This window comes from Mustela lutreola, chromosome 16, assembly GCF_030435805.1.
Source record: "Mustela lutreola isolate mMusLut2 chromosome 16, mMusLut2.pri, whole genome shotgun sequence".
Lineage (NCBI taxonomy): Eukaryota > Metazoa > Chordata > Mammalia > Carnivora > Mustelidae > Mustela > Mustela lutreola.
In genome coordinates this window covers 8,680,952-8,700,554 of record NC_081305.1, presented here as the reverse complement: position 1 = coordinate 8,700,554, position 19,603 = coordinate 8,680,952, and the positions used below count along the sequence as shown (strand labels likewise).

General features: G+C 45.3%; 1 protein-coding gene across 1 annotated transcript in view; it reads left to right on the top strand.

Annotated features, from left to right (window-relative positions):
- The window catches only part of WWOX (WW domain containing oxidoreductase), a 711,319-nt gene extending 693,769 nt beyond the window's left edge, over window positions 1-17,550 (top strand). The window contains exon 9 of the mRNA XM_059153118.1: window positions 13,877-17,550. Within this exon, the coding sequence (XP_059009101.1) occupies window positions 13,877-13,945 (69 nt within the window). The 3' untranslated portion in view covers window positions 13,946-17,550. The remainder of the gene's footprint in view (window positions 1-13,876) is intronic.
- The last annotated feature ends 2,053 nt before the right edge of the window (window positions 17,551-19,603 follow it).

Genomic DNA, 19,603 nt, shown 5'->3' with positions numbered 1-19,603 from the left:
GGAGAACCCTTCTTGTCTGGTACCTTGGGTGAATTTGCATGGAAAGGCAAAGTGGATTCTTCTTTGTCTGCCCTTGGCATAAACTACCAAGTAACAGTCCATTCCCCATAAAGAATTAGGCTTCTTACATATGTCTAGCTGCTTCCCACACTCCCGGCCCATCTGGCAGAATTATACTTCAGTGGTAAAAGTCACCATTCTAATTAGAAGGCAACAGTCCCAAACACAGTCTACCCCATGTCCAAGGTTCCCGTGATGCCCTGGAGAATAGTCTGGGAAGAGGTAATGAAAATGTATGACAGTGGTTTGAAAAGTCCTGAAGATAAGTCTACCTCCCCCGGAATAGCATCCCCCCTCCCAAAATAGAGAACATAAGAAAAACTGACCTCTGTAACCCTGGGGTGGGGGAGGAAGGAACAAAAACCTGCCAACATGTATCATATCAGACAGTTGAGGAAGAAGTCACATTTTAAAGGTAGCTTCAGGGGGAGGAGTCAAGATGGCGGAGAAGTAGCAAGCTGAGACTGCTTCAGCTAGCCGGAGATCAGCTAGATAGCTTATCTAAAGATTGCAAACACCTGAAAATCCATCGGCAGATCGAAGAGAAGAAGAACAGCAATTCTGGAAACAGAAAAACAACCACTTTCTGAAAGGTAGGACCGGCGGAGAAGTGAATCCAAAGCGACGGGAAGATAGACCCCGGGGGGAGGGGCCGGCTCCCGGCAAGCGGCGGAGCAACCGCGCACAAAATCAGGACTTTTAAAAGTCTGTTCCGCGGAGGGACATCGCTCCAGAGGCTAAACCGGGGCGAAGCCCACGTGGGGTCAGCGTGGCCTCAGGTCCCGCAGGGTCACAGAAGGATCGGGGGTGTCTGAGTGTCGCAGAGCTTGCGGGTATTGGAACGGGAAAGCCGGCTACAGAGACAGAGCTGACAGTAAGCTCGCAGCTCCGTGTTACCTTGAACCGGTCGCAGGCTCGGTGAGCTCGGAGCGCGGCCGGAGGTCAGGCAGACGGGAGTAACTGGGCGCTGTTCTCTGAGGGCGCACTGAGGAGTGGGGCCCTGGGCTCTTGGCTCCTCCGGGCCGGAGACCAGGAGGCCGCCATTTGTATTCCCGTCCTCCGGAACTCTACGGAAAGCGCTCAGGGAACAAAAGCTCCTGAAAGCAAACCCGAGCGGATTACTCACCCCGGCCCCGGGTAAGGGCGGTGTAATTCCGCCTGGGGCAAAGACACTTGAAAATCACTACAACAGGCCCCTCCCCCAGAAGATCAACAAGAAATCCAGCCTAGACCAAGCTCACCTACCAAGGAGTGCGGTTTCAATACCAAGGAGAGCAGCAGAATTCCAGAGGAGGAGAAAGCCAAGCACGGAACTCATGGCTTTTTTCCTGTGATTTTTTTTAGTCTTGCAGTTAATTTAATTTTTTCTTTTTCATTTTTTTTTTTTTTTTTTTTTCTCGCCTTCGGGTAAAATTTTTTTTTTTTTTTAACTGTTACCTTTTTCTTTTTTAACGATTTTTTACTAGTTTATCTAATATATATATATATTTTTTTACATTTTTCTTAGGTGTTTTCTTTTTTAAAAAAAAAATTCTTTTCTTTTTTTTTTTTTTTTTTCTTTTCTTTTTTCTTTCTTCCTTTTTGAACCTCTTTTTTTACCCTTTCTCCCCACTCACGATTTTGGATCTCTTCTAATTTGGCTAAAGCATATTTTCCTGGGGTTGTTGCCACCCTTTTAGTATTTTACTTGCCCCTTCATTTACTCTTATCTGGACAAAATGACAAGACGTAAAAATTCACCACAAAAAAAAGAACAAGAGGCAGTACCGAAGGCTAGGGACCTAATCAATACAGACATCGGTAATATGTCAGATCTAGAGTTCAGAATGACAATTCTCAAGGTTCTAGCCGGGCTCGAAAAAGGCATGGAAGATATTAGAGAAACCCTCTCGAGAGATATAAAAGCCCTTTCTGGAGAAATAAAAGAACTAAAATCTAACCAAGTTGAAATCAAAAAAGCTATTAATGAGGTGCAATCAAAAATGGAGGCTCTCACTGCTAGGATAAATGAGGCAGAAGAAAGAATTAGTGATATAGAAGACCAAATGACAGAGAATAAAGAAGCTGATCAAAAGAGGGACAAACAGCTACTGGACCACGAGGGGAGAATTCGAGAAATAAGTGACACCATAAGACGAAACAACATTAGAATAATTGGGATTCCAGAAGAAGAAGAAAGTGAGAGGGGAGCAGAAGGTATACTGGAGAGAATTATTGGGGAGAATTTCCCCAATATGGCAAAGGGAACAAGCATCAAAATTCAGGAGGTTCAGAGAATGCCCCTCAAAATAAATAAGAATAGGCCCACACCCCGTCACATAATAGTAAAATTTACAAGTCTCAATGACAAAGAGAAAATCCTGAAAGCAGCCCGGGAAAAGAAGTCTGTAACATACAATGGTAAAAATATTAGATTGGCAGCTGACTTATCCACAGAGACCTGGCAGGCCAGAAAGAGCTGGCATGATATTTTCAGAGCACTAAACGAGAAAAACATGCAGCCAAGAATACTATATCCAGCTAGGCTATCATTGAAAATAGAAGGAGAGATTAAAAGCTTCCAGGACAAACAACAACTGAAAGAATTTGCAAATACCAAACCAGCTCTACAGGAAATATTGAAAGGGGTCCTCTAAGCAAAGAGAGAGCCTACAAGTGGTAGATCAGAAAGGAACAGAGACCATATACAGTAACAGTCACCTTACAGGCAATACAATGGCACTAAATTCATATCTCTCAATAGTTACCCTGAATGTGAATGGGCTAAATGCCCCTGTCAAAAGACACAGGGTATCAGAATGGATAAAAAAACAAAACCCATCTATATGTTGCCTCCAAGAAACACATTTTAAGCCCGAAGACACCTCCAGATTTAAAGTGAGGGGGTGGAAAAGAATTTACCATGCTAATGGACATCAGAAGAAAGCAGGAGTGGCAATCCTTATATCAGATCAATTAAATTTTAAGCCAAAGACTGTAATAAGAGATGAGGAAGGACACTATATCATACTCAAAGGGTCTGTCCAACAAGAAGATTTAACAATTTTAAATATCTATGCCCCCAACGTGGGAGCAGCCAACTATATAAACCAATTAATAACAAAATCAAAGAAACACATAAACAACAATACAATAATAGTAGGGGACTTTAATATTCCCCTCACTGAAATGGACAGGTCATCCAAGCAAAAGATCAGCAAGGAAATAAAGGCCTTAAATGACACACTGGACCAGATGGACATCACAGATATATTCAGAATATTTCATCCCAAAGCAACAGAATACACATTCTTCTCTAGTGCACATGGTACATTCTCCAGAATAGATCACATCCTCGGTCCTAAATCAGGACTCAACCGGTATCAAAAGATTGGGATCATTCCCTGCATATTTTCAGACCACAATGCTCTAAAGCTAGAACTCAACCACAAAAGGAAGTTTGGAAAGAACCCAAATACATGGAGACTAAAGAGTATCCTTCTAAAGAATGAATGGGTCAACCGGGAAATTAAAGAAGAATTGAAAAAAATCATGGAAACAAATGATAATGAAAATACAACGGTTCAAAATCTGTGGGACACAACAAAGGCAGTCCTGAGAGGAAAATATATAGCGGTACAAGCCTTTCTCAAGAAACAAGAAAGGTCTCAGGTACACAACCTAACCCTACACCTAAAGGAGCTGGAGAAGGAACAAGAAAGAAACCCTAAGCCCAGCAGGAGAAGAGAAATCATAAAGATCAGAGCAGAAATCAATGAAATAGAAACCAAAAAAACAATAGAACAAATCAACGAAACTAGGAGCTGGTTCTTTGAAAGAATTAATAAAATTGATAAACCCCTGGCCCGACTTATCAAAAAGAAAAGAGAAAGGACCCAAATAAATAAAATCATGAATGAAAGAGGAGAGATCACAACTAACACCAAGGAAATACAAACTATTATAAGAACATACTATGAGCAACTCTACGGCAATAAATTTGACAATCTGGAAGAAATGGATGCATTCCTAGAAACATATAAACTACCACAACTGAACCATGAAGAAATAGAAAGCCTGAACAGACCCATAACCAGTAAGGAGATTGAAACAGTCATTAAAAATCTCCAAACAAACAAAAGCCCAGGGCCAGACGGCTTCCCGGGGGAATTCTACCAAACATTTAAAGAAGAACTAATTCCTATTCTCCTGAAACTGTTCCAAAAAATAGAAATGGAAGGAAAACTTCCAAACTCATTTTATGAGGCCAGCATCACCTTGATCCCAAAACCAGACAAGGATCCCACCAAAAAAGAGAGCTATAGACCGATATCCTTGATGAACACAGATGCGAAAATACTCAACAAAATACTAGCCAATCGGATTCAACAGTACATTAAAAAGATTATTCACCACGACCAAGTGGGATTTATTCCAGGGCTGCAAGGTTGGTTCAACATCCGCAAATCAGTCAATGTGATACAACACATCAATAAAAGTAAGAACAAGAACCATATGATACTCTCAATAGATGCTGAAAAAGCATTTGACAAAGTACAACATCCCTTCCTGATCAAAACTCTTCAAAGTGTAGGGATAGAGGGCACATACCTCAATATCATCAAAGCCATCTATGAAAAACCCACCGCAAATATCATTCTCAATGGAGAAAAACTGAAAGCTTTTCCGCTAAGGTCAGGAACACGGCAGGGATGTCCATTATCACCACTGCTATTCAACATCGTACTAGAGGTCCTAGCCTCAGCAATCAGACAACAAAAGGAAATTAAAGGCATCCAAATCGGCAAAGAAGAAGTCAAATTATCACTCTTCGCAGATGATATGATACTATATGTGGAAAACCCAAAAGACTCCACTCCAAAACTGCTAGAACTTATACAGGAATTCAGTAAAGTGTCAGGATATAAAATCAATGCACAGAAATCAGTTGCATTTCTCTACACCAACAGCAAGACAGAAGAAAGAGATATTAAGGAGTCAATCCCATTTACAATTGCATCCAAAACCATAAGATACCTAGGAATAAACCTAACCAAAGAGACACAGAATCTATACTCAGAAAACTATAAAGTACTCATGAAAGAAATTGAGGAAGACACAAAGAAATGGAAAAATGTTCCATGCTCCTGGATTGGAAGAATAAATATTGTGAAAATGTCTATGCTACCTAAAGCAATCTACACATTTAATGCAATTCCTATCAAAGTACCATCCATCTTTTTCAAAGAAATGGAACAAATAATTCTAAAATTTATATGGAACCAGAAAAGACCTCGAATAGCCAAAGGGATATTGAAAAAGAAAGCCAACGTTGGTGGCATCACAATTCCGGACTTCAAGCTCTATTACAAAGCTGTCATCATCAAGACAGCATGGTACTGGCACAAAAACAGACACATAGATCAATGGAACAGAATAGAGAGCCCAGAAATAGACCCTCAACTCTATGGTCAACTAATCTTCGACAAAGCAGGAAAGAATGTCCAATGGAAAAAAGACAGCCTTTTCAATAAATGGTGCTGGGAAAATTGGACAGCCACATGCAGAAAAATGAAATTGGACCATTTCCTTACACCACACACAAAAATAGACTCAAAATGGATGAAGGACCTCAATGTACGAAAGGAATCCATCAAAATCCTTGAGGAGAACACGGGCAGCAACCTCTTCGACCTCTGCCGCAGCAACATCTTCCTAGGAACAACGCAAAAGGCAAGGGAAGCAAGGGAAAAAATGAACTACTGGGATTTCATCAAGATCAAAAGCTTTTGCACAGCAAAGGAAACAGTTAACAAAATCAAAAGACAACTGACAGAATGGGAGAAGATATTTGCAAACGACATATCAGATAAAGGACTAGTGTCCAGAATCTATAAAGAACTTAGCAAACTCAACACCCAAAGAACAAATAATCCAATCAAGAAATGGGCAGAAGACATGAACAGACATTTCTGCAAAGAAGACATCCAGATGGCCAACAGACACATGAAAAAGTGCTCCATATCACTTGGCATCAGGGAAATACAAATCAAAACCACAATGAGATATCACCTCACACCAGTCAGAATGGCTAAAATCAACAAGTCAGGAAATGACAGATGCTGGCGAGGATGCGGAGAAAGGGGAACCCTCCTACACTGTTGGTGGGAATGCAAGCTGGTGCAGCCACTCTGGAAAACAGCATGGAGGTTCCTCAAAATGTTGAAAATAGAACTGCCCTATGACCCAGCAATTGCACTATTGGGTATTTACCCTAAAGATACAAATGTAGTGATCCAAAGGGACACATGCACCCGAATGTTTATAGCAGCAATGTCCACAATAGCCAAACTATGGAAAGAACCTAGATGTCCATCAACAGATGAATGGATCAAGAAGATGTGGTATATATACACAATGGAATACTATGCAGCCATCAAAAGAAATGAAATCTTGCCATTTGCAACAACATGGATGGAACTAGAGCGTATCATGCTTAGCGAAATAAGTCAAGCAGAGAAAGACAACTATCATATGATCTCCCTGATATGAGGAAGTGGTGATGCAACATGGAGGCTTAAGTGGGTAGAAGAATAAATGAAACAAGATGGGATTGGGAGGGAGACAAACCATAAGTGACTCTTAATCTCACAAAACAAACTGAGGGTTGCCGGGGGGAGGGGGTTGGGGAGAAGGGGGTGGGATTATGGACATTGGGGAGGGTATGTGATTTGGTGAGTGCTGTGAAGTGTGTAAACCTGGTGATTCACAGACCTGGGGATAAAAATATATGTATATAAAAAATATATGTTTATAAAAAATAAAAAAAAAAAAAAAAAAAAAAATAAAGGTAGCTTCATCTCAGAAAATTTCAAGCATTTCTTCCACACATGTGACATGCCAAGATAAAATTGAATTACGTGGATACTTCAGAGGACCTTGAACTTGACTAACTGAACTTGACGGTCATCACAAGACACAGAGGGAAAATATCTCATTGTTGAGATATTTTGAGACATCATTGTTCAGGAAAACGTGAGCTAGAAATTGAGAAATCTATTCATGGTCTTCTTTGTGGTCGCCTGGAAGGAATTAATGCCAAATACCATGGCTGAGGTCCCAGGCGAAAACCAGCTCTCCAGAAGGACACGTTCTGTGCCTGTGCCTTTTCTGCCTGCCCACCCCCTCTCTTCACCCACGGAAATAGGTGTTTATTTTCATGTATGTAATAGAGCAGTCTTGGATTTGTATCAGATGGACCTTGGCTTGAAGCCTGCCTTCTTTTTTCCTTACCTTTTTTGCTTCTGTTTCCTATTTGTAAAAAACAAACAACAAACAACAACAACAAAAAGACAATGAAGGCAACCATTCAAAATTCCGGTAAAGATGTAGCGAAATAATGAATCAAGGTGGGACCACAGAGGAGGCGCCTAAGACACATAATAGTCATTTATTGAGGGCTTTCTATAGGACATGAACTCAGTTTTGTACTTTGGGGACAACCTCTGTCTTTTTCTCCTTAATCTTCAAACTATCCTGTGACATAAGCATTATCATGCCCATTTTCTAGATGAGGAAACTAAGGTACAGGGATAGTAAGTCATTCATCTCATAAAAATCAAGCCAAAGTTCCAAACTCTGATTTCGTTGACATCAAAGACTGTACTCTTGCTTATTACATATTTCTCTTCCGTGGTCTTACCCCTGGGACTGCAAATCCCTTACCCCCAAGTCAGATCACCTGTCCAGGACAAGAAACTCCCAGAGAGAGAGAGAGACAAGGAAGATGCAGGAACATGAACTTCAAGAGCAGCTGAGTTACCAGAACATCTAAGCTAGATGCTTAGAGGGCTACTTTAGAGCTTTCTCTCTCACTATTTCAGACACATCACAGTTGGATCAGATCCAGAAAATAAACAGAAAGGAGGGAAATGGCTCCACCTTTCAGTACCTTGGACACAAATGGAAAAATCTAGAATGAGAGTGGGATACCTAAAGGAAGCTGGGTGTGAACTGGCCATCACAGTAGCCCTGCCAGGACTCTCAAGGTCTTTATAGCTCCTTCTGGGTTCCACCATTTGACTCTTTCCCACCACAGAGCATGACTTGGTTTGTTCAGTGGCTCTCTGTTGACCCAAGAGAGAAAGTGTGGCACGTGCTCTCAAATATGAGGCATCAGTCACAGGGAACCTAGAATCCGTATTAACTAAGCCCTGGGTTGTTGATATCCACTATCAGCTCCAAAGCCTGATTTTTTGGTCTCCAAGAGTCTGTTTCCAGGTCCGTGTTTAGATATTTAAGAAGGTCCTCAAGAGAAGGAGGTTGAAGAAAAAACAAAAACCAAGGATATATTGATTTCTGAGACTTCTTCTTGAGTTTCTCGTGGCGGTGGTACTGTCAGCCCATGATGAGATTGTTGTTGAGTTTGGATTGATTTTTGTCTTTCAAGACTCAGCACAAAACAACCCTTCCTCTGGATAATCTTTTCTACTCCCCCTTCCCAGACAGAGTTGACCTTCATAATTGAGATTCTCTTCTACTTTTTCAGCTTCTACTATTTTCAAGTGCTGTCACATTGAATCGAAATAATTTCTTGTCTTTGTCCCCCTACAAGACTATGTACTCCTTGAAGACAGGAACTATGTTATCTTCAAGGTGCCCAGGAACTCTTTGTTGCATCAGTGAAAAGAATCACCTTATACACACAAGTAAGGAGAGCAGAGGGCACAATAACATTAAACCTGAAACATCTACAAACATTGGTGGATGTTTGTAGACTACAGTGGATCTCACTTGCTGTAACCAAATCAAGTAGCCTGAGTTTGATAAACATCCTTGTAAATACTCTGAGTTCAGGGACTTCTTCCCAATCTGGAACGAGTGGCAAGTCACCAGTCCGGATGTTTGCTCAAGGATGTGGGTATTGCAAGTCACAGTATCTGGAACAGGTCCTCTGGAGACATCCCTGGATCCCACTGCTGCCTATGAACCTGGCTGTTGACCTCCGTAGATACGTGAGCATGGCCCTGCAGGGGGAAGGGGGAGACACCCTGACGCTGCCAGGTAGCCATGTCGCTGATGATTCCGCTGGATCCAAAACACAAGAGGGAGATTCTAATTGAAAAAGCTTTGCCTGAATGTCTAGAACTAGTAAGAAACAATCTCGCTGGCAATAATTCCTCTTTCCTTTTCCACGGAATATTGAGGTTAGTCCTTTTCTTTAAAGGGTGACATCCTGAGGTGGACATCTTTTGGAGCAAAGAGGCAGTTTGCATTTAGAATTGGACTCTGCCATTTGGTTGCTTCTCTTTTTCTTTCTTTCTTTTTTTTTTTTTTTTTTTTTGAAGGTTTTTTTTTTTTTTTTTTTTTTTAAGATTTTATTTATTTATTTGAGAGAGAGAGCATGAGAGGAGAGAGGTAGTGGGAGAAGCAGACTCCCTGCCGAGTAGGGAGCCCAATACAGGACTTCATCCTCGGACTGCAGGATCATGACCTGAGCCGAAGGCAGTCGCTTAACCAATTGAGCCACCCAGGTACCCTTGGTTGCTTTTCTTAAGTATGTCACCTCAGCCTTCAGAATGAGGCTGATTGTCCTTGCACTTGTGAAATTTACTTGTCGCCTAATTTTAATGCACCTGAAGTTTTCATGCCAAAAGTATCAACTTCAGATTTGAAAGTCTATATACTCTAACCAAAAGTAGGTTTTTTTGTGTGTTTGTTTTACCACTGTTATTTTTTAAAATCTCTTTTGACATTGCTACTCCTTCCGTACTCTGCCAAACCTCCCCACACACCCTGGACTTCTTGTGTTCTGGTTTCTCCCTTTCTTGTTCATTCAGTTGTGCTCCTCATTTGATCTGACTACTGGGGGGTTTTTGTTTGTTTGTTTTTGTTTGTTTGTTTGTTTAAGAATTATTTATTTATTTGAGGTTGGGGGTGGGGGAGAGAATCTCAAGCAGACTCTGTGCTGAGCATGGAGCCAGCCTTGGGACTTGATCCCATGACCTTGAGATCATGAACTGAAATCAAGAGTCAGATGCTTAACCGACTGAGCCGCCCAGGCACCCCTGTAAGGACTTGTTTTAAAGTTGGCGTCTTCATTTCACCCTCCCTGTGTACACATTCCCCTTTGCCTTAACATATTTTGACTTGTTTCATTCATTACTTTCAAAACTCCTGAAAATTCTTTTTCTTTAGACCTCACTTTATATGTGTGCTGTCTTTTTGGGGAGAGAGAAGCTGGCTTTAATTGACCTGGCCTGAGCACCCGGTAGACTTTATCTCATAGACACCGTGTGTGGAGGCCAATCCTGGCTCTTCCCTTAACTTCCCTTGTGACCTTGAACATGTCTTTTCGTCCCTCCATCTTTTCATTGTCGTCCGTCCCTTTAGGCTAATTAGTGCCTAACCCACCTTCCTCACAGGCTTGCTGGGCAGCTCAAAAGAGCACCCACACTGCACGGCACTTGTAAATTCAGCTGAGCTCTGGAAACTCTGGGTCATCACACTGATTGCCTAAATGAGGCGATTGTTCGAGAAGTCCTTCAAACTAATTTTACTTCCTTTTCTCTCCCTCCATCCAAGAACACCAGAACAACTCAGCCTACTTTCTCTTTCTGTGTTTGAAGAGTCCAGGAGTTCCGAGGCTGACAGCATGTGAGCACATCAGTCCTCGCACACACCTCCGTGTACAATGAAGGGATGTCAGTCCTCAGCCCAGAGGAGGCAGCTTCTCTCTCCCTCCATCCTGGGGCACTGGAGAAATATAACTTTACTGGCTCCACTCTGCAGACGTATTGCAGGCCTGGAAACACGACCGACACATTTATTTATCAGATTGTCGATATAGTTGGGTGGGCCATTTGGATGAAGGGGTCCACTCCACGGGCCTTGGCAGTGGGCCCTGGGGGAAAGGTAGCCCAGAGCCAGGCTCCGAGCCGAGAACCCCAGCCACAAGGGGCTGGGGTCCTACCTGATGCCCTCCTCCAAGTTGGTTAGGATAGTTTTCCCTCCCAGAAGATTCAAGTGAAATAAAGCTTTAGGAATTGGGAACAGAGACATTAAATATGGATTACAAAGCGGGAATTTCTCCCCCTCAGTCCCATCTTTGCTTCTATAAAGGAGTAGGTTAAAAAAGAAAAGTTCTTTAAAAAAAAAAAAAGTCTTACTGCTCAATAAATCCCTGTGGGAAGAAAAGGGGGGGGGGTGGGGGAGAAATGCACATTAGTCTTCCATTAAAAATAGATCAAAAAAGTACCCAAAAGAAAAAACCCCACAACAATGAAATAAATTAGGATAATACAACTGGAGGCCAGCAAATGAGTTTGCTAAATGTTATATTTTCTCAAGCCACTTAGATTTCTGACTTCCTGTTTCTGCCTGGAGCTCTAAAGGCAGGAACACTGTCATTAGCTTCAAAAACCATTTTTTAGCTCCTAGCTGCATTTATTATCCCCCCCCCAAGCTGTATCCCTGCATCTATTACAGCACAGGTGCATCTAGCTCTTGAGCGTTAAGGGAGGCGAGAGGAAGGAGGGAGTGCTCCCTTCCCTCCTCGCAGGAGCTTGGGGCCGACCCCGGGAATGCCGGGCTGGGTAGGGAGCTTTCTGGGATGGCTCCCGGCAACCCTAGAGTGTCTCTCCACTACACGCTGCTATCAGATAACCCGAGACCATAGTAAGCCAGAGGATAATCCCTTGCATTTTTCAATAAAGTAATTACTTTGTCCCCTCACTTAGCCCCTTAAAAAGAGCCAAAAAGAATGTGGCACCTAGATGCTATTTATAACCATTTTTACCTCATGCCTCTAGGGCCAAAATTGGAAACCTAATTTTAGATCCATGAAAGCCAAAAGATGTGTATAAGAAGCCTCAAAATAAAATATTCCAGGGCGGCCCTGAACAGGTTCAGCTTGATTTATCTCACGGTGGATATTTAATTATATCATTGAAAAAACATCGGCAATTAAATCATTATTTCTTGGGTGTTGGGTCCAAGGACATTCTAGAGGAAATCACAGGCCGAGGGAGGAAGGAAGAGAAACGCAGGACGGGCCAAGGAGGCTGCGAGCTGGTTCAGCGGGTGAGTGGTGGCTTTAGGGTTAAACGGAGTGACCTTCCATCGTCCTTCCTGCGTGTCCTGCTCAAGCCTCCCTGGGCCTCCGTCCGCCACTCAAGGTGGGGGGGATCCTGCCCACCTCATGGATGTGTTGCGGGCCTTAGAAATGCAGCATTTGGGGTGTCTGGGTGGCTCATTCGGTTAAGCATCTGCCTTTGGCTCAGGTCAATGTCCCGGGGAGAGTCCTGGGATCGAGTCCCGCATCAGGCTCCTTGCTCAGCGGGAGCCTCCCTCTCGCCCTGCTTGTGCTCTCTCTCTCTTTCTCTGGCAAATAAATAAAATCTTAACCAAAAAGAAAAGAAAAAAAAAAGGCAAGGCAAGGCAGCCTTCTGTTCAGCACCGGGCAGACTGGAGGTTCGTCCACACACGGCTGCAGTGGTAGTTACTATCTATTCTTGTCACTGATTGGGAGACCTGACACTGTCCCCCCCCACCCCCAAACCCTGGCTGCCGCCCTATTAGTTCACTGCATGACTTCGTGATGGCGCCTAGAGCACTCACGCCTCACGGATCTCAGAGCCTGTGTCTTCTGGGTGGCCAGGCTGAAAAGTGCACAGTCTTCCAAGAGGGCCAGAAGTGGGGCTCTAGGCATTTCGCTTTTGAGGACCTCCCAGATCCTGAACAGTCCCAGCCCCCACAGCGACCCCACTCCCTGTCGCACGGATGCCCACAGCCGCTCAGCCTGATTCCCACTGCCTGCTCGTCTCTCCAGCTGTGCTGTCTGCCAAGCTGCAGAAGCCATGGGAGATCGAGTCCGGGAGACGTGCCAGCTAGTGCCCATTTGTCAGGGGGGCCGCTGCTAGGGCTGTGGTCGGCCGCTTTGGGCCCGTGAGCTTCCACTCTGCTGCTACTCCCGTGGTTGCGTCCCATGAGCAAAGCGCCCTTCCGGGTGTCATTAAGGTAACTAATCAGCCGAGTAATGTAGGGAGACGACTGGATTCCCAGGGCGGGTTCAGGGCGATGACCGGAGCCCTTCAGAGCAGAAGAGGAAGCAGCGGAGGGAATGAGCGAGCCGTGGCGGCGTAGAGGGGACGGGTGCAGAGAGATGGCGAGCGCGACAAGGGTTCCACGTTCTGTTGCTGACTTAGAAGACAGAGGGGCCTGCATGGCGAGAAGTCCAGGCCTCCGGGAGCTGCATGCCTGCTCTGGCTGGCAGCCAGAAGGAAGTGGGGACTCACTCCTGTGACCACGCGGAAGACGGGGAGCTCATTTCTCCAGCCCTGAGGGAAGTGCGGCCCTCAGGCTTACTGCCACCAGGAAAACGGGCGCTCAGTCCTACAACTGCATGGGACTGACTTCTGCCCCGACTGGAGTGTTCTGGGAGCAGATTCTTTCCCCGGGGCCTCTAGATGGGAGCCATGAAGGTCAGCACCTTGGCCTGGTGAGCCCCACTGTGCCTGGACTTGAGCGATAGAAACGGGTGTGTTGTTTAAGACGATAATCTGGTCACTTGCCTTGGCCATGAACAAAGCTCCTGAGCTCCCCTGGGGCCTCCTGGGGGCCAGGTCGTGCCCGGCCCTGAGGCCCTTCCGCTCGTTCCCGAGTACATCTGCCCCTTTCGGCTGTTTCCCCTCCCGGGAGAATCATTGCGCCTCATCCGGTGGAATTGCTTTTGTTTGATTATGAGTGTGTTCAGAGTCATACTCAGCCTAATTATTGCTTTTGACTAACCCCAACACATAATGTTGTGTGTCATGCTGTACTACTTTTAATTTCACAGATGAACACGTTTCTATTCTTTAATCCCCTCTCCAAGTCTCGTGTTAACTCCATCTGGACAAAGCGCTGAGGTGTGCTGTGTGTACAGCTTCCTCCGAGCTGAATGCCATAGTCGCCCGAGAGTCACCCTGCGGCGTCCGGACAGCAAGGAGCAGGTTTTCCTCTTGAGTGACGAGAGCCTTACGGTGCCGAATTCATCGCGCTGGCCTGAGAAGGCTCGCCTGGAGATCGCACGCGCCGCCCCACATCTCCATGACCGTCCGCTCCCGGACCTGCCTTCTCCGTGGCAACGGCAGCATTTCCTTCGTGTCTCCCCTAGGCCAGGCAGGGCATAGGCTGAGGGCTTTGCAGGCTTTATTCGACTTAATGACAATACCCCCATTTGGCAGATGAGAGGACGGAGGTTCATGGACTTTTCAGAGCTGAGTAGCTCTAAGTTTTAGACATTTCAGCCCAGGTGATGATAGCAGAGACTTTGTTCTTAACTACGGAATACTGCGTGTGCTCTGGGGGTTTGTTTTGGTTTTGGATAGAAAAGAGAGAAAGAGGGGCACCTGGGTGGCTCAGTCGGTTAAGCTACTGCCTTCAGCTTGTGTCATGGTCCCATGACCCCGTGATCATGGCATCATTCCACCCCATGATTGAATCCGGCATCGGGATCCTTGCTGAGCCGGAGCCTGCTTCTCTCTCTGCCTCGGCCTGCTTGTGCTCTCTCGCTTTCTCTGACAGATAAGTAAATAAATAAAACCTTTAAAGAGAGAGAGAGAGATCCCAGTATTTTTCTTCTTGAGACATCCTTTTCCAAAACTCCCTCCCAGTCTGTGGACTGCGTGTGTAATCTCCGACCCAGATGCATTACAGAGTGTGTGTGCGTGTGTGTATGTGAGGGGGAGAGAGAGAGACAGAGGGAGGGAGAGAGAGAGAGAGAGATGGGTGGGGCACGGGGAGTTAGTGGTTACTTCCTTGAAGAAAAGGGAGAACAGTAGATTGCTTTCAGTATTCGTTCCTGCCAAAGCACAGTGGCATGTCATTGTTCCAAGAGGAAGGGGCTTGTCTTATCAGCTCCTGATGAAATAGGATATTGGGTTGGAAAGCTAAGTTATAGCGGGTGCACTTGAATTCGAGAGGGAGACACAAAGCAAAAACCCTGGCTCTTCAAGGTCTATTTTTTCCCTCTTCGGGCATACCACACGCATACATATGCATACACAGGTTTTTGGTATTAGGATTTGTGGATTTCTAAACCCATAAATGATAAAACTTAACATGACTTCCATTAATGTGGGGTAAAAATTTGAGCTAACATCCTTTATGCTTGGGTTATGCTTTCTGTAAGCATTTTAGTAATAGTTCCTCTTAAGACACTTGGCAGTGAAGGGTGCCTGTGTGGCTCAGTGGGTTAAAGCCTCTGCCTTCAGCTCAGTTCATGATCTCGGGGTCCTGGGATCGAGCCCCACATCGGGCTCCCTGCTCAGTGGGGAGCCTGCTTCCCCCCCCCACTCTCTCTGCCTACCTCTCTACCTATTTGTGATCTCTGTCTGTCAAATAAATAAATAAAATCTTAAAAAAAAAAAAAGACACTTGCAGTTATGAAATTGGGACTTTTCAAAAGAATTCTAAAATCCAAAATCTGCAATTACGGTGCCCTGGACTTTGGGAAACAGAGAAAGTTGGCACCTTTGCAGGGAGCCAGGCGTTCACAGTCATGGGTCTGAGTGTGTCCTTGGATTCCAGTGTGCATTTCCCCAGGGCCTGGTAGCGGAAGGCTGAGGGGCTGCTCTGGAGGGAGGTGTTTCCACCCTATCCAAGCCCTTCTCCTAATTCTACCCCCACTTAACTTCCTCCCAGACAAGAAGGGGAGGGGGTAGGGTGGTAGCAGTCACTAGAGGACAATGAGAAGAGACCAGATGAGACTGAAGTTTTTATTTCCAGCTGGGAGCGACAATACCCACCCCAAAATGGCAGAGGCAGAATGGGGAGTTAATGCGTTCCCAAAATTGGGAAGCTTGGAGGGGTAGATCTGTCACTGTCGGGCCCAGGCGATCAAACGGCTCTGGCATGATTGTTTCTCTCCGTCCTTCAGCTGAGCTTTGCTCTGTGTCATCTTCATTTTCAGGCAGTGTCAGCCCAGGAGGGCAGAGATGCCCAACATGGGGCCGCATCCTTCACTTTCAAGTGGCTGGTGGGAAAGGTGTGTGTTGGGCTCCTTCTGGAGAGCTCCAGTGGGAGTCCCGTGCCTGACTCTCATTGGCCCTCAGCGGGCCACATGTCAGCCGCCGAGCCAATCCCTGCGGCCCTGGCCCCCTTCCAGCTGGAGGATCACGTCACTTGACACAAGCTGCACAGATTGTGAGAAATGGTGCAAAGCAGGCACGCCATCTCTGGGAAAAGCGGGATGTGTGTTAGAAAGATGAAAACAGCAGACCTCCGTTAACAGCAGCTATGGTGCTACTGCTCTACCCATTCCTAGAGACCATGAAAATCTTACTTGATGTTGATCTTGCTCTAGACTCACCCCCACTAGAACTGGAGACTATTGCTCCCAGGAGAGACTCGTTTCTTGTACGGGGAGTCAGAGGATGGAGAGTCAGAGGATGGAGAGTCAGAGGAAGGGGCCCCAGACATGGGCCCATGGAAGCGGGTGGAGAGAGGAGAGAGGGGCGTGCACTGAGTCCTGATGGAGTCCAGCCAGCATTGTAGATGGCAGGGACGGTCTGACAGGACAAGAGGCAGTCCCTGGCCTAAGCATGCCAAGGGCGAGTAGCAGCATCCTTGCTATGGAAGGAGCCAAGGCACAGCTGAAGCCAGCAGGGAGATGTGGAGATGGTTTTCAAACTACAGCCAAAGTGATCGTCTCGAAACTCAGATCTAAGTGTGCTGTTTCTCCTCCTTCTACCCCCAATTAAATCACACCAATAAGATTCTATAGCTGTTAGGATAAAGACAGACCCCTGAACATAACCTGCAATCCGTCCACACACACACACACATATCCCCGCTGTGATCTAGCCCCTCCCTAGTCTCATTGCTCATGGCTCTCTCCTTAATTCTTTGCCCTACCATGCTGACTTTTTCCTAGTTTCTGGAACGTCCCCCTCTGCCTCCCACCACAGGGCCTTTATGCATGCTGGTTTCCCCTTCTTTGTCTCTTCTCATTTTGTAGGTTTCTACTTAATTTTCACTCCCTCTGGGAAGCCTTCCTGGACAGCATTAAACCTCTTATAAGTTCTCATAGGTCCACACATTTCCTCTTGAGAACAATGCTGTGATTTTGCATATATTTTTGTTCCCTTATCAATTCCCATTTTTTCCACCAGACTTTGAGTTCCATAGGCCAGGTGTCACCGGTGTCTCCCTCATGCCCTAACGAGGGCTCATCAGTCAATAAATATTTATGGAATGAGCTAGTGAATTAGGTTGTGCTTCTAAGGTACTTTTTGGGCTTCCAGAATAATTCTGGCATTGCAGAGGGAAGCAGGAACCAAAGAGAAAGCTGGATCATGGCTGCATGGGCCAGCAAAGGTCCCCAAATATTCATGATGAATCACTCATTGCCATGCTTTTGCTTTGTCTCCTAGGGACTTTTTTTTTTCTTCCAGTAGTAGTTGGTGGTGGTGGTAGTGGTTGTGGTGAAACTGACCATATGCTGAACCACTTGGTTCACTTGAACCACACATGACCAGCCCTGACACTCAGACGCCCTAAGTTAGAGCCCTTGGAAAATCCGGCCCTTGTTCTGAACAGATGGTCCAAATAAAATGCAAGTGTTGTCCTTTGGACCTAAACTGGACTGAAGTCCATCTTTAGTCAACACAGAATAATAAATCCGTGCAACCCATCTCTACTGCCGGCACAACTGCATGGGGGTATGTATGCATATTTAACCTACTTTAGAGAACGAACTCTTTTTAAGGGCTTTGCACACTAATTATATGCAGATGGATGCTGCTAATTGCAAACACAAGATTTGAACTTCGTCAAGTTAGAAACCTCTTCGTCAACAGTCCCTTTAGGACCTCCACTGTCCTCTGTGCTGTTGGATGGCGCACACTACCACCTTTCTCACCCAGTGTGCACGAGCTTCCAGTACGGCCCCAGCGGACTCTGTGAGGGCACAAACTTTGTCCCCTTCAGTTTTGCCTAATGTTCAGCTCAGCCCGGCACATGCCTCGCTTCAAAACAGGAACACGTATTGAGGTCTTCCTCTGTGCCAAGCATTGTGATGGGCCGTGACAGTAGAGATTGCACGCATGCGTGGGTAGAGCTTTTCTGGAATGCCTTGCTCTCATCACCCTGTTCCAAATCTGAGCCAGCCCTTCAGTCCCAACTCACATTCCGCCTTCTCTGAGGTGCCCAGCTGGACGTGATCAGCCCACCCTCCACTCTTCTGTAGCCTTTTGTCTATTGTATTACTTGACAATTTTCACTTACTGTCCTGTATTGTATTTGTTTTCATGCATTAATTCACCAGTCACTTAACTGAGTGCTACTGAATAAAGTCTCTGTGCAAGACACTGCAGCAGACAAAAAGATGGACAAGATATGGTCCTTGCTTTCATGTATTATTTCTCCGATTCAGCAGCGCCATATGTCAAGGCAAGGACTTTATCTTATTCTTTTTCTAGACATCTTTTTTTTTTTATCACCCATAAAAAGGCATGGCAGAGTAGGTATTATTGCACATTTTTTCGGTGGATGGATGGATGGATGGATGGATGGGTGGATGGATGGATGATGAATGGACAGTTACATGGATGGATGGATGGGTGGATAGATGGATGGATACATGTACAGATGAGTGGTTGGATAGATGGATAAATGATGCATAGTTAGATGAATGGTGGGATTTTTATATTTTATTGAAAATCTGTAATGATATTCTACTGGCTTACTAGAAATAACATAGCTGCCCAAATGTCCAGTTGCCCTTCTGTACTTGTGAGCATCAGCGACGTGCCAAGCCCATGCCAGGAACCAGAGATTAGACACACAAATAAGAACAATTAAGATACACACCCTGGCCTTGAGGACCTCTTAGTACAGGGGCAGAGGCACATAAGCAAATGTCTCTTAACATGGGAATGGGGGTGGGTCTGGGGATGATGATACCAATGATGTAAACACCACAGAATGCACATACTCCCTCTGTTTGTTCCTTCTTGATCTGGAAACTCTGCAGAGAGGAGATGACTGTTGGAGGCTGTATAGGACTTGCCCCATGGAAGAGGGGAGGCATCAGGGTCAGGAGGAGAGACTGCAGGTGTCACAGACCTGGGCTGCTTCTGATGAGCAGGAGAGGTAGTCTGCGATGATGTTCTGCTCATCTTCAAGAATGAGCCACCAATGTCCCTCGTGATCTGAAAGAGCTGTTTTCTCCACACACGGTGTCCGGGAAATTGGTCAGGGTTGTGCTGTGACACTCAGGGCAAGCAAGCTCAAGATGAGGGGGAGTTACAAGGTCTAGGGTCTCAGAGTTTGTTTTTACTGGACCATGTGAATACAGATTCCGGTGAGGACAGTAAAAGATTCTTTTCAAATAGGGACACTGAACTGCAGTTAATAACTGGACGTTTTTACCATGGTATTTTTCAAATATGCTTTTTATTAAAGTTGTTTCCTTTTTTTTTTTTTAAATGGGCTTTACTTTTTAGAGCAATTTTAGGTTCAAAACCAAACTGAGAAGAAAGTATGGGACGTTCCCATACCCCCTCGCCCCACACATGCCCAG